This window comes from Coenobita brevimanus, chromosome 40 (genome assembly GCF_032717465.1).
Source record: "Coenobita brevimanus isolate Jiangsu-jjx chromosome 40, ASM3271746v2, whole genome shotgun sequence".
NCBI lineage: Eukaryota > Metazoa > Arthropoda > Malacostraca > Decapoda > Coenobitidae > Coenobita > Coenobita brevimanus.
The window spans coordinates 54295991-54311866 of NC_136993.1; the positions used below are offsets into that span (position 1 = coordinate 54295991).

Below are 15876 nucleotides of genomic sequence, written 5' to 3' on the forward strand. Positions count from 1 at the left end.
GAATAAATTGCAATAGTAATGAAACATATACCAATGGTCTGGAAATGTTATGCAGTATAACACATCCAAAATTAACTAAAATCAAATAAAAGGAACATACTGCTTTTTACATCTGATTGGGGCAACGTCCTTTTAAAAATTCGTAACAGTATTTCTCCTAAAAATTACATAGGTGGCCAGACTAGGCGTCTTCTGTCCACTTATGACATTTTTTTCTTACTTAAGAATATATAGATACATTATTCTGGTAACTGCAATAATTATTTAAAAGAAATCATTTTCAAGTCACGTGGACTTTGTGGACTGCTGCTGGCAGCGACCGCTGGAGTAAAAAACAGTAATCGTAGCTGTTTTTTTGTTTTTTTACTGTTGTAGTTAATTACCATTGTGTAGAAATTTTGCAGTAACTACTATTACTATTTTCTTCTCTGATGTAACACTGGCCTTCTGTGAAGAATGATATCTACGTGTTTTGCGAGAACGCTCTGGACTCTGCAGAGCCCATCGCAACTCTTACGGCCAAGGGCTACGATGGAATCGCGAGAACTAGTGAACTCGGCCAGGATAACATCTACCGTGCCTGGTCACAGGGTTCACACTAACTGTAGAATGTCATACTGTTGTGCCAATACATCCAGTCAGCTATTAAGAAGAGGAACTATGACGAAGGACGAAGATCCCTCTATGGCTGGTTCAACAACACGTCTATTGCTAGGATCATCATTTCCGTACAGAGACAACTGTCTGTTCTAAGGACAACCTGATAAGCATGAAGGGAAAACATCTGCCCTAAAGCTCATACCAGTGAAAATTTTTGACTTCCAGTATACCATAAAGGAGGCTTGTTGTACACCAAATGACTCTTGGGCTGAAACAGTTAAAGCCCGGATCGAATTTGTTGTGGACCTCCATGCAGCTGAAGCTGTTTATCAGAACGTCTGCAGTACGAACTTCAGAACTGGGCATCAAATCCCACTACAGTTCACTGCAGATGATTCTAAACCATCCAAGCGTCGTAAGAATGGAAGACCAAGTGATTCTGTAAATGCTGAGGCATTTAATCAGGAGATGGAATATCTTGTCACACACGACGAGGAACAAACAACTGTGCCTATGTTGATAGAAAAAATGCAGACGTTTCAGTCTCCTGACGTAGAACCTTATAGTTTCCATATATGAAGGCTAGTATCAAAGGACATTTTGGAGACATAATCACGATGGCAGAGGTCCACGGCAAGGGAAGTGTGGTGGCCTTCCGTCACACTGCTGATAAGATAATTGGTGATTTCTACAACCATCCAAAGGACAATAATTCTCAAGCTGAGAAGCTCCGAATAACTCAGACAGTGGCTAAGCTCTTAAAAAGTGATATGAGACTGATCAACCAATCTAAGATCTCATACCCCCAGGTTAGTGAAATGTCCTCCATGGATTAGGCCATTTCGTTCCTGCCAGAATCCCTTTGTGCTCTACTTAGATTGCCCTTCGTGGGAAAGAACATTGAGACTAAAGTATCACCCACAGGGCAAGCTATCTTGCAGTCAGCAAGACCTCTTGTGATTACAGCCCCTTTGCAGTTGGGGCAAGGGATGCAGTTGCATTACCATTTTGGACCACGAAATTGATACTCTTAGTCCAAGTGGATTCTGCTGTTCCTACCATAGTGAAGCAATCTGAGCCAAGTGCAGCAGTTCAGCAAGGTAAAGATGCACAACTTCACTGCAGGTGACTACATCCAGTACATGGCAAATAATGTAGATCACCATATACATACTATTGATGGGTTACACACATTCCATGGAATGGGTATCATTGCTGCTGTTACTTCTACAAAGAGCTACCATTGGCATGTGGCAGCTTTCCGTGATTGCTGCAGATATTGCAACTGTGGGTGGTGTCAACATCAAGACCTTTGCTGCTCCATGTTGAGTTGAAACACTCATGTAGGATCCACTGAACTACACTTCACGCAAGGACTTATATATAGAATTCACTGACGCACTTTGGGACGTGTCTGCATCTTCGCTCAACACGTCCTTCTTGGACAGGAACTACGCAGTCCTTATATGATGGGCCTAATCCTTGACCAGCGTCTGTTTTATATTTGCACACGACAGACTGAAACCGATGCAACCTCTCCTATATATACTCCACGCTTTCATACACTTGTGACCACACAGGCCACTATGGTGTCATTGCAATGATAACGTTCGACCAGCCCCTTTGGTGGAAGAATATGGCTATAGTGGATAATGAGCCACAGGAGAGTGAGCTGAGGGAGATTATCCTGCAGTTAGGTGGATTCCATACTCTCATGAGCATCTTGGGATGTATAGGAAACATCATGGATGGATCAGGGTGAAAAGTGTTCTTGAGCAGGTTTATGTCAGCAACACCGTGTTTTACATGTTGACTGGTAAAATACATGAGAGAGGAGTGCGTAGCCACATCCTTGTATCAGCAGCATTGAACACAGTGCTTACTTCCACCGCACTGGCTGTGCCACTCCCTCATGTGAGCCATGCCTTTCCCAGTGAGCAGGATACCTCTGGCAGAACTGCCGATCTGAAGAGTGATCTAAAGGATGCAGCTGAACTGTTTGATGGCTTGCTGTCTGGTGCTGTCCCCAAAACAGAATGCAGGATTCCCAGGCACTCCTGCGTCTCTTTGCCAAGATAAAGGATACTATGGAGTTCCTACTAGACTACCATACTAGAAGGCTATGGGTGCAATATATTGACATGGCCAGTATCATGTGCCGTTTCATCCAGTCAGAACGAACACCTGACTGGAAACTTAATCTGTGGGTTTTACAAGAAATGATTCCGTACATGGCAGATGCTGGGTATAGCCTCTATATTTACTTATGACACATGCAACCTATATCCACAGAGAAAATTTTCAAAGATGGTCTTCATGTGGTGCGACATTCAGACAGGTTTTGGATAGAGTTATCCACAGATCTGTATACTGAACAGGTTCTGATGAGAAACCACAAATCCACAGGAGGCCTCACACGAGGACTTGGCGTGGATGAGACCCAGCAGCTAATTTGGCTGTTGTCAAGCCCACAATGTGCAAAAATCAACCATGCCATGCAGGAACTCACCTCAGCAATCTTCAGCACAAGTGACCAACACAAGGATATGTTCAAGACACGTCAAGACTGGGACATGAGTGGCACAACCAAGCTCCTCTCCTTCCTGTCTACTAGGTTCCCATTTATACATGACACCAATCTAATCTGCACAGACTCTGGCATATGTGCTGATTCTGATGTCACAGCAGACACAGCAAAGTGTGTTGGTGAGAAAATCGTCAGTAGCATGAGAGGAAAACATGTCCAGGATCATGTGTTCAAGCAGAAGGAGCAGGTAGTTACCATGGCCAAGAAGTCTTCAGTGTGCATTGGTTCCTCTTCTGTTGAAACTGATTTTTCAGAATAGGGAGGCCAACAAAGCTGCTCTGGCCAGTGCATTGTGGAATCTCAAGCCAAATGCAGGTCAAGCTCTTCTAAGTGGAGCTAAGTATGTACTTGACGGTGGTGCACTTCCTCACAAATTACCTGAGGAAATTGGTCCACATGGCCAAACCTATATAGACGTATGCGAAAATTACGTCAGGTATGTGAAGAACAAAATATGGACAGGTGGCCACTGCATTTGATAGGCACACATGTGGATCAACAACGAAAGTCAACACGCATCTGAGGCAGCAAAAGGGCAAGCCAGGCCCAGAAACACTTTTCACTAGTGACATGATTTGTACTCTCCCCAAAGGATAAGTTCCTATCCAACAGTGCCAACAAGAAGAAATTAATAAATCTACTGGGTGCCGAATTAGAACATGCTAGTCACCATGTGTTTCATGTTCAGTCAAACGCTGATGTGCAAATCATCCAGACTGCAACTCAAATGGCACATGGTCACGACATAGCTGTTGTTGGAAAAGATACTGATATGCTTGTGTGCTTGTACAGTTTGGAACACAACACAAATCACACACCATTCCTTTGGCCTGAATTGAAGAGATATGCCCTCAAACCATCACGTTGTTGTGACATTCAACTACTGCAGAAGGCTGTGGGGAAGCAGGTTGTTGATAGCCTTCGTTTCGTGCATGTCGTTCTGTGCTGCCACATCACATCCTGTTTGTATGGCATCGGCAAGTCAAGAGCCCTAAAGAAGATCCAGTCTAGTGACCACTTTCGTCAGCAAGCTGCTGTATTCTACAATTCCCACGCCAGGGTGCATGGTGTTGTGATAGCTGGAGAACATGCACTTGTCTCACTGAATCGTGCCAAACCTGAAAAGACTACTAACAGACTCTGATTGCAGATCTTCCATCAAAAGGTGTCCTCCAGCATGGTGTGTGTAAAACCCCAAATTCTGCCATCTTCATCTGCCGCTGCCAAGTACCATAGAGTATATCACCAAGTACAGAAGTGGCTAAGAGCAACTCTTCCCACTGAAGACGGGATGGTTAATGCAGAATGGACAGATGGTACCTATGACCATGACGGACATGCATCCTACCCCAATGTATCTACTGGGGACCATTCATTGCAACTGTAAATCGGGTTGTATGACTAAGCACTGCAGATGGCGGAAATATGGGTTAGGATGCTTGCTGCCATTTGGAAAGTGTAAAGGCATTCACAGCAGCAATTGTACAATGCAAGATGCAGACAGCAACAATGATCATGATTAAGTACATATGTTTGTATATATGAATACGTTATATATGTACTATATTGTTAATTTGGCCATTATATTTCTGGCCTTGGCATGTGCCACTCATTAAAAATTCGTTCGGAATTTGAACTAGATATTCGTTTTTTTTTTTTTTTTATAATATACCTTGATTTGCTATTTTTTAGGTATGTTGACCTATGCTCTAATAAATATTTATGTTATAATAGCCACTTGCAAGAAACATCAAATGAGACCAGAAAGGACAAGATGTACCTCATAATCTGGATGTAATGAAATAATATGGGAACCTTACCCTTATCTCCAAGAATTTGGTAAACATAATGTAGTAATTAAACCACAAATTTCACAATGTTCCTTATGTTTGACTTTGGTTGATTTTTAATGCGTTGTTCCTACATGAAAATGGTTAAAGAAAAAAACAGGTTTCACTACTAATGCAATTAGTTTTGGGTGTATCACTAGATTGACTGGATCACAAACACACTAGGGTGGATCAAATTCCTATGAACTTAGAGTTGCCAGTTTGAAACGTGGTGGAAATGATGCACCATCACGGTCACTATGTCACTGTGCAAACAGTTTTTTTTATATTACGTACGCTCATTCCAGCAACTTTCACTCCAAAATCGAGGAAATGATGGCAAAAATGATAAAAGTTAATATGTTAGAGAATTTTTCACATGATTTAGCTCTGAACGAACCATAAAATCATCTGCTTGCCTGTACTCAGTATATACAAACAGTATTCTGCCAATATAAACAAAAAACTACATTTTGTAGGTTTATATGAAACACACCAAACAGTGGCAAACAATGTATTTCTGATCTATTTCATTAGGAAACGTAATCACGAACCGGGCACGTACGTTCCAGTAAGTTTTTTTTTTTACTCTCACGCTTCAGGAAATCTCTGCGTGACCGCTTACATTGCAGAGGCATGCCATGTCACGCCTGGTGCCCATAGACTTTTTGCATGGTCGATGTTACATTTTTGACGCAATGTTCCACACCTTGAGAGTGACAAGGGTAGTGTTGGTCCAAGATTATGGGTTGGCTGTCGTCCATTGTGACGTTCTTCAAAAGAGTGATTGTGACAGATGATATGTCTAGCTGCACCAGCTCAGTGTACTACTTGGCCTCGAAATCTGTCTTCAGAGCAGGTTTACCAAACACTCTGACATCGTCGCTGTCGTTCTCAGGTGATCGCTGAAAGAGTGTGACAGCTGTGCAAAGTACGTGTGGATCTTCATCAGCAGTAGCCGACAGCAGGATATTTTCAGGGTGACAGAAGTAACTGTTATTGCTGAGTATTAGGCAAATGATGCCCTGATCTTCTTGTGGCAATTCTCACAATAGTTCCACAATATAGAAGATTTCTTGGTGCCATCCTGACACTAACTGTTCGATCTCAGTTTGAACCAAGGTGGTGTATAAAAGCTGAGAATGAACAAAACAAGTCGTTTCAATACTGGAGATGGCTCTTCTGACGACATGTAGAGCCACAGTGTACGGTTGGCTTTAGTTAGCCATCTGGCATGATTCAGTGGCCCTGGCTGCGCAGATGGTTTCAAAATTATGCCTTCAGCTCCTCCGACTTGCACTGCTAGATATGCACGATGCAAGTATCACTGATCTTGCTGAGATCCTTCTCAGATTCATCTGGTAAGTTTTCCCACACACCCTTTCATAGCCTATAATTGTCAGATCCTTTGGATCAAACTCAAGGGGTCTACCCACTTCCCCCATGGAGCCAGTTGGACCCGTCGTAGACCGTCAGTGGCTTCAAAATACTGTCTGAAAACTACTTCGATGAGATGTAACAAACAGACCAGCCATTGTAATGGTCTCTCCAGCTGGATTCCAAGATCACGAATCACCCCATTCTTATTACCAGTGTTTACGGTCATGCCATCGCAAACAACAGCGTGCAGTGATTCTGATGAATCGGTCTCATGGACAACCAACATGATCTCCTTGGCGATATTCATTGTTCACATTCAGGGGAGACATGATCTATGTAAGCAGCATCAGTGAAGCCAGTTACTGAGTAGTGGTCTTCCTTGATGATGACCCTCTCACCATGAGGGGTTTTACTTAGAGTCTTGTCAATTAACCCCTACACCGTGGGCATGTTTACCAATGTTTTGCGTGTGCCGCGGGGTTATTCGGGCTCCGACAGACTCTCAAAAAATATTTGCCAAAAATCAGTTATTAGTCCTAGAATATTAAAATTATATATGCTTATGGCACATGCCTTCAGCTTTCTCCTGGAATGTTTGTTGAGCCTTTGTCGGTTACCGTAGGACTTGTGGAGACCTCTGAAGTTGGGTAACGAAGTCTCCACTTTGCACTTCCCGACAACCCGTAATATGATTACCACAGCCAGATATTAACACTATAAACACTACTCTATGATTTTGAAGTAGTTTGGGATCCATACTCCAAAAAAAAAACCACTGTGAAAGCAATGAAAATTATGAGCGCGTCTGACCGTCGCACCTGGGCTAGTTCGCTCTTGGTAATCTGTCATTTATTATTCATAAAACCCCTCACACTTTATATTTCTATTACTATATAACACTTATATATATCTACAGTCTTTATCCATAAGTTTCCTTCAGTAGTATTAGTTTATTGTCACTGTAGGGATTCAATTTCTTTCAGTAAAATACGTAGCATTCACTTTCTCGTCCTGTATACTAGCATTGAGAGTGAATGTCACTTTCACCTTCACTCTCATAACTCATAGTATTCAGACATGCTAGAGTGAAACTTTCACTTTCATTACTCCTAGGGTATATACTCGTATTCTTATAATACTACTCATTTACATTTCTATTTACGTTCTCTATTTTATTTACGTTATTTACATTTCTTTTTTATTTACACTGTGTTATGCACTATCACTTGAAGTAACTTATAAAACTATTTTCCACTGTTCACATATATTTACATTCATTACTTTCACTTGCTGTTTACACATTATTTACAATTCCACTTGCACTGTTTTACTCAATAAAAAGATCGTAGTCACTCTTTTATCAATTGTCAGCCCTTTACTAAACCTCTTTCCACACGAGGTTTAGTAGGGGATAAAGGTCACAGGGCCCTTTGCATGGGGGTGAAAGGTCCCTGAAGTTAGCAAGAGCGAACAGACGTACCCCCACACTGGAAGATGAGAGTGAACTGATAAGGGTGGGCCGGGGTGGAGGCCTACCAAGGGAAATCAGTACTGCCAACATTTAGCCTCTTGACACAGCTAATTTTAGCACTGAAATGATTGGCAGGAAATCTAGACAGTACATTATAAATTAGGTAGTTCCAGGTGAATGTAAATATCACTTAGGCTTCTCCCTTCCCTCCTTATATGTATACTTATTACGAAAATAGATTATACGTCATATCTTATGGGGAAATAAACAGTGAAAATTAGCGAACGAGTGCACGTGAGGTGTTGTCAGGTGATAATTAGCCAATTCCAGGTGTATGGCACTCTCACTTACCTTATTTCTTTCTTGTATATATTATTTGGTATAAGAATAGGGCATAGGGCTTATTTCAATGGATGAAATCAGTGAAAAATTCCAGGGAAGATTTACTTAGCATAGCACAGCCTGGCAGGCTAGAGGATAGGGTAATGGAGGGGGGGTAGGGAGGGGAGTCAAGAAAGGGAAGAAATGGCTAAATTGTCAACAATGGATGGGAGTACAGATGAGATTAGGAGTGCTGACTAGTGTTGGACATTGGCAGTACTGATAGATGATACAAGCCCCCACTTGGAAGCCTGGGTGAATTTTAAAAAAACACAGAATCACAAAAGCGACGCCCTGCGGTATGATCCCTTGCTCCCAAGCGTCACGAAAGTGACACCGCGCTGTTAAGGGGTTAACCCGAACAAACTACGTTTGTCATGGCGCTTTAATGCTGTTGAACGGCAATATCCCTCCAGTATCTTCTCTGACACCCAAGTTTGCTAGGATCAAGTTTGTTTTCCTCAGCAAGAATACCCATGTCCTTCAGTGCAACATTCACTATGGAGCACTTATCTCTGTTGCTCATTTGGCATCGGTCTGATACACGACATAGTTCAGGATATGCCAGTATATTCTGACCCTGCTTGCCTGTCTCTACTTCTTCAGTACCATCATCATCATTTTGATCATCTGATACATCACAACTAGTATCATCAGTATCATCCCTACATGCTGTTCCTGCATTTTCATCATCATGTATGGATTCCTGAAATGACTTTTCATGAAGCTTTCTTTTCATCTGTCTGTTTGAGGCGAGTTCATTTTTTGCTGTCCTTTGCTTGTCTACTTTGCCGATGTACGTTTTCCTACAACTGTTTTGGTCCACCCAAAAGGGCCACTCTTCAGGAGTTATCTTGAAAGTCCTGGCACAATGACACTCAGACCTCTCTTGAGCATAAACATTTTTGTAGCATTTACAGCAATAGATGTCAAATAATACATCAAAGCTGGCCAACTTCTCCAAGTAGGTGCTTGAAATCCTCTTGTTTGCAAAATATTTTCATACCTCCTGAGCTTTTATTATCAAGTGTTCCACACGGATAACAATGCTCTCGTAGTCAGTTATAGGAATTTAAGCCTTCTCATATATATCTGCTACTTGGTCAGCAATAGTTTCAGCATGGGCTTGCATGCTTGATAATGGATCCGTCATATTGTGTTACAAGTATTCTCTGATGACATCTTTGCATGTAGGTAGCTGATGCACTGGAAGACTATAAGGTAAACCAAATACGGAATCTTTGACTTTTTCCCTCGTGCTGCAGGTAGCCATCATTCCAACACAGGGTATAAATGAAAGCAAAAAGTTAAAACTAACAACTGACAAGCACAGTTCGTTTGCGTAACCGGTAACAAAGCAGTCAAAATCGGTTTCGTCACTGTCAGAGCTGCCAAAGATCGTATTATCGCTAAATTAATACTTCACTCATTCGGTGCAAGCATATAATAAAGTAACTGGAGGAGCATTGGCCGATTTTCAATAATACAGTAATATTATGTGAATATGGTGTTTCAGGCATCAATATATCCATATTTCGTTGAATTTAAATTTTTCGGTCCACCCTGATACACACACACACTGTACATATATATATATATATATATATATATATATATATATATATATATATATATATATACAGTATATATATATATATATATATATATATATATATATATATATATATATATATATACAGTATATATATATATATATATATATATATATATATATATATATATATATATATATATGTGTGTGTGTGTGTGTGTGTGTGTGTGTGTGTGTGTGTGTCCAACTCTGGCCAAAGGCTTCAGGGCCTATCCCAAGGCCCAGTAGTCCTACACACCTCCACATGTCACCACTTCGGCTCTAACATCCACTGTCCATACTGAATACATGCCAAGGCTGTCTCATACAGGACTGGTGTACTTGTATTAGCGGGGGTATTTTACGACATGTCGGCGGGTCTTCTGGTAGATCAGTAAAGTTTGCTTTCTGAAATTCAAATTTTTAATCTTTTCCCTGCCCCAGCCGGGATTCGATCCTAGGTCCATTAGCACTGCGTGCCGCCTCTCTACCGATATATATATATATATATATATATATATATATATATATATATATATATATATTTGTGTGTGTGTGTGTGTGTGTGTGTGTGTGTGTGTGTGTGCGTGTGTGTGTGTCTTGATGGCAGCTACAGCGGATCTCATCCAGATTATGAGAGCAACCAACAAGTTAGGAATTTCTTGGAAATTGTACCTCAGACCACCAATATCTGGATATATCAAAATGGTGGTAATTGTAGTTTCAACCCCAGGTTCATCTGAACATTTACTTATAAATTGCCAGTTGAAGTTTCTCTCCTCGTGCAGCTCATCCTCCTCCTTCCTTGGGATAGGGAGAGAAGTGAGGGAAGTTTGTATAACCGTGCAGTTCCATTGCCCAGTCGTATCAGTGTCACCAAGTGAAGGCGTCCCTCTCCAGCACCAGATAGCAAGAGTAAAGTAGTATACATCATTGAATTGATGAATTCAGTTTGGATTAAGATCACTGTAACATGTAAATTGACTTTAATTGCCTGTAAAACGTGTGAATAACTCTAAAGCCTGATTCACTGGGCGCTTTGTTGATAGTTCTCCTGCTCATGTACTTCGTCTCTCCATGATTTCAGATTCTACATCATGATATCCGTAAGTGAGAAAATGGTCAAGATAATATTAATGATCATCATGTGCTGACCTATAACTCCTTCATGGTAGTCACGGCATTTTTAGTGTTTTTTTTTACACCGTCACCCACAAAATCGCTGTTCTTATTTGACCTCTGTGTTAGCAATTGCCACTGCCATAACTGTCATTTAGTTCTTGCAGTTATCTTTTACAACCGTGATTGCGAAGCATGAAAATATGCTATGTTCAGATCGGCAAGTGTGTGTGTGTGTGTGTGTGTGTGTGTGTGTGTGTGTGTGTGTGTGTGTGTGTGTGTGTGAACATTATAACTTGATTTAGCCAAACTTGGTGGAATGGTTGAGGGCAGTTTTGTTTTTTACAACAAGGTCAACGGTCAGTGTCTAAGGACTGGATCAAATTTTGACTAAGCAAAATAAATTTCAACAGCTTCAATCTATTTTGGACCAAAGTTTGGGGCTATTTGATGGCAGTGCTAAAATGGTGTGATTCAGCTTTAAGAACATTCAGTCAAAGGTCAAGGTTCCGGGCAAGTTCAAATTTCAACTCGTGTGATTATGTGTTGCTAAAAAACTAAAAATATTATTATCTGATTTTGGGTCAATCTCGTTTGATGAGTTGAAAATCACCGAAAAGATTGACCAATTGTTTTTAATTCGCCGCGTGCCGGCTATTTTTAGCCCTATGGGTCACCATTTTTCGACTTTTTTTTTTGGCTAAAATGATAGATTTTGATGTAGAAACAACGATTTTCGCCATGAAAATGCTCACCGAGGCTAGGAAATGAGTTTTATTGAGTCCTGCATATTCGTGTACCAGTATAGCCGCGCTCTTATGCTTAACACGTACGTGAGAGAAAGCCGTTTTCTATGTAAGATATACTCAGGTATTTATTCTGGGAAGGTATAGTAATGTTCAGTACACTTTTCTGATTACTTATTACTTCAGCATCTATCACAATTTGCGTGTCTTTCTCACTGTGAATGCATTATCTTACACTTACTTGAAGATAGATATAACCTGACTTCATTATGTACAGTCCTGGCACTTACAAGAAGGTATTTACAACTTGACTTCACTATGTAGTCCTTACACCTACAAGAAAATATTTACAACTTACACATACATGAAAATATTAACAAAATGTCTTTACTATGTACAGCACTGGGTGAGGCAAGCAGGCAGAGTGAGGCAGAGAAAGCGTGAGGGGGGGGGAGCTAGTAAGTGTATGGCCTTGACAGCCTGGGGGATGGTAGAGGAACAGTTACCTTACGTGCCTGCCAACTTTTACCCGCCAATCTTGAAAAATGCGATCACAGTGAAGTTTTTTATTTTAAACCATTTTAAAATGGCACTGGCACCAGCCGCTGATTTATGTCAGACTGTTTTGAAACGGCACTGGCACGCGGCAGATTAAGGTGAAGCTCACACACTAAGGTCAGCTTAAACTGTTTTTGTGTGATGTGGAAAAATCTTTGTGGAAGAAATAAACAATCTGATTTTGAAGATAATCAGACAAAAATCAAGGTCACCAGGAAAATGCTCTAGTGTTAAGATCTCAGGGCAAAGCCAAGTCAAAATGTTTTGATTTGATTAAGCAAGAGCAAAGTAATTTGAAATTTAGAGCAATCACTCCAATGTCAGTATCACAAGACAATGCCAAATATTTAACAGTTAGACCATTTGGTGGGAATGGGAGTTGCTCTTGTTGAGTGCTCCTTCTTTTACATATGTCAGGACACCATTATATAATAATACAGCTCATGGATAGATAGTTAGAAGCACCAAGCCAGGGTGTGAGATAGGAAGTGTATCAGCGAGAATCAACCAAAAGGAAACGAGCTTGCAACTTTTAAGTGAAGGAATGCTAGAAATGCACCAGAAACAGTACATACACACAGACATAGAGAGTTCTAGAAGCTTCCACGGCAGTATAGCCCACGTGACACGACCCGTGCTAAACGAGAATACAGGAATCAGAGATCAGAAAGGGGCTAGCCATAGAACCAACAGGTAGTGGAGAGAGGAAATAAGAAGAGGGGTCCGATGACACTTAGTAAATTATGTCCCTGTGTACAACATACTCTGCTCAACTTAGACTTTCTTTGAAGATAATAAATCAAGATTAACTCCCTGTATTCATTTTTAACTCCTCCTGCTCTTCGATTCGCACAATAACCTTAACCAAAACTCAAGACTTACATATTACAAGACCAAAGAGTCACATATAATAAATGGTGGTAGTAACGATCGGCTCTAAGCCTACGAACCATCATTTCTACAATCAATGAAACACAATCGAGCATACAGTAGCAACGACGAATTACAAGTGAGGATCAACAAGCTCTACGATTATTAACTACAAATAACAAGTCTACAAGACAACTCTATAATCTTCTTCACGCAACTTCAAGTATCAGCAAGAAGAATAAAAAACAAGTAAACAAAAAGCAAGAATAAAACAACAAGCACTGGTTCCCCAACGCTCTCTCCTACTGCCCCCCTACCTCCACTACTGACACAGGTTCAGAGGTCAAGACGACGTGGCAAATACCAGAGCCACATTTATAACGCATCTTACTCACTTTTCCTCACTCAGGTTACTCATCGCTACTCATTTACTTACCACAGCTACCAGTGTGGGAAGCCGACGTCACCATGTGTATCTGCTGAGATGACGTCACCATGCATGTTTGCTGAGACAACGCCACGCCAATCAGCGTGTGACTGACACCAGGCACTTCGCACCCACTGCTCTTTACTCATTCTTATTCACATAGCCCCTACTCATACTCATTTATTTTCAACAGTATTGAGTGGGAATTCGACGTTCTATGGTGAGGTTCGCTTATGACTACAGCTGTTAACCACTACAATCAACACAAATAATCAGGCCATGGAATTTCCGGAGTAATATCGTCCATCAACACAGCCCTAGAATTATCGGTAGGGAGATTTTCCATCAACTCTGAATTTATCTTCCGGGATCAACACGCCTTTCCGAGTGACATCATCTGTACCAAGTGGGTGTAATTATACTGACCCATTTCTTCTCATTGCTTTAAATTAGGTACAATCACCTCCTTTACTTATTTTTATATATACACTTATACGGTCACTATCTGTCATTCATTACAACTCATTTACTCATCTATTTAGTTAGGACATAAAAAAAAAAAAGACATATTTCATAACACCATACCTTAGCAACATGAATTCTCTTTAGCTGAGTGATATGACAGGAATATTTTCACATCCACCCGTGTTAGTAACAGATGATACACAGTTAGCGCCCACTGCAGATACACAATTAGGAGGGTACCAGGGCACCACACCCACCCTTCAAAATTCACTGCAAACCAAAGACAAAGAAACAAATACGTCAATTCTAGATGATGATGATGATGATGATTGGCAAACCCCCTCTGATGTAGCGAGTGAGGACTTCGTCTCTGCCTTCCATACCTATGAAAATACACTTAACAGAGTTCATCGTTCAGGGAAAACCTATTCCACTATTCCCTCACACAACGATAAACAAGTCCAAGTTATATTAACAAAGCAACCAGTGAAAATGAATAATGCAACCAATACCACAGATGTTTACGTTTATCATGAGGGTAAAACTGCCCCAAAAGTCTCTGGCACAGAAAAAGATCGTATTGATGTTATTTCATTGATCAATCAGTGTGAACAGATCTTCGTAAAAAGGCACATAACAGATGAACAAGAGAAAATTGCTATTTTTTCTCTTGGATTAATCAGGAAAGATGCCTGGCAGGAGACTTGCTTAAGTCTGATAAGCTAGTTTGAGCTAAGACATATGATGAGTTTAAAACTGAATATTTGAAGAAATTTTCTGGAGGTAAGAGCTTTTTGCCAGGTATAGTCCCAGAATTACATAAGACTGTGTGACGAAAAATATCTTTTAGCTCAGACCGTCGACAACGTAGGCAGTGATTGAGCATTTACGCCATATTATGTCTTAGATTAGTTGCCTGTCCTGAACGCAAACTAATCACTTCAGCAGACATGGTAATGCCAAAACCTGTGTGAAGAAATTGAAACATTTGATTATGCATATGACAGTGCCTGATAAACTTGACAGTATTGAAATTAAGTGAAGGCTTCTGGAGATTTGCCTTACCACTGCGAGTTTGTACCTTACAGTTTGATTTTAGTAAACCTGAAATAATTCCGTCTGTATTCATAAATTCCTTCCAAAACAGGATCTAAGTCTGGCCGAAACTGGTAAATCATCAAAAATAAATAATTTTACTATGTAGGTATAACTATCATGTGAACAATCTTATCAGGGCTGTTACATACCTCTTGCTAATTGCTCTCCCTAGAGGATTGCCTTTTTGTGTGATGGGGGCAGATGTGTATGGCAGGTATCCCTCCCTGGATAGGTAGAAGATGCATTCTCCTGCAAAGTATGTAGTTATAAAACCATTTAGTTTTGAAGCAGTATTACTATAGCAGTTGGAACCCCTCACTCATCTAGCTGTGATCCCTCTGGACTACAGCGTACAGTCCTCCTTTAAGGGAACTGATAAGGAGAAAGTTTGTATAAACGGACAGCCAAGCTGCCCTGACATATACAGTAGGTGTCACCACGTGAAGGGCTCCCTCTTCAGCACCACACACAGAGTGAAAGCAGCCATAAACGATAATTCATCTTTATTCAACTAAAACATTTCTTTCATAAATATTTCATGTGATATTTTCATAACCATCTTTATCAGTGCCAGTATCAGCATCATACCCTATATTTTGCTAAGTAAATGGAACAAGCATGTGTTATGTTCATTAAAACATGTTCTTGGTGCAGTCTGTTAATAATTTATAACCTTCATTAACCCGCGCCGTCCCGAGGACGTACTTCCACGTCCTCACGTTTTGTCACAGCCAGTCCCGAGGACGTACTTCAA

At 40.7% G+C, this 15876-nt stretch overlaps 1 protein-coding gene across 1 annotated transcript in view; it reads right to left on the minus strand.

Moving 5' to 3' along the window:
- LOC145397107 (putative glutamate receptor) overlaps window positions 1–15876 on the minus strand; it is a 132022-nt gene that overhangs the window by 3909 nt on the left and 112237 nt on the right. The window contains exon 11 of the mRNA XM_080270309.1: window positions 15272–15371. Coding sequence (XP_080126435.1) covers window positions 15272–15371 — 100 coding nt within the window. The remainder of the gene's footprint in view (window positions 1–15271; window positions 15372–15876) is intronic.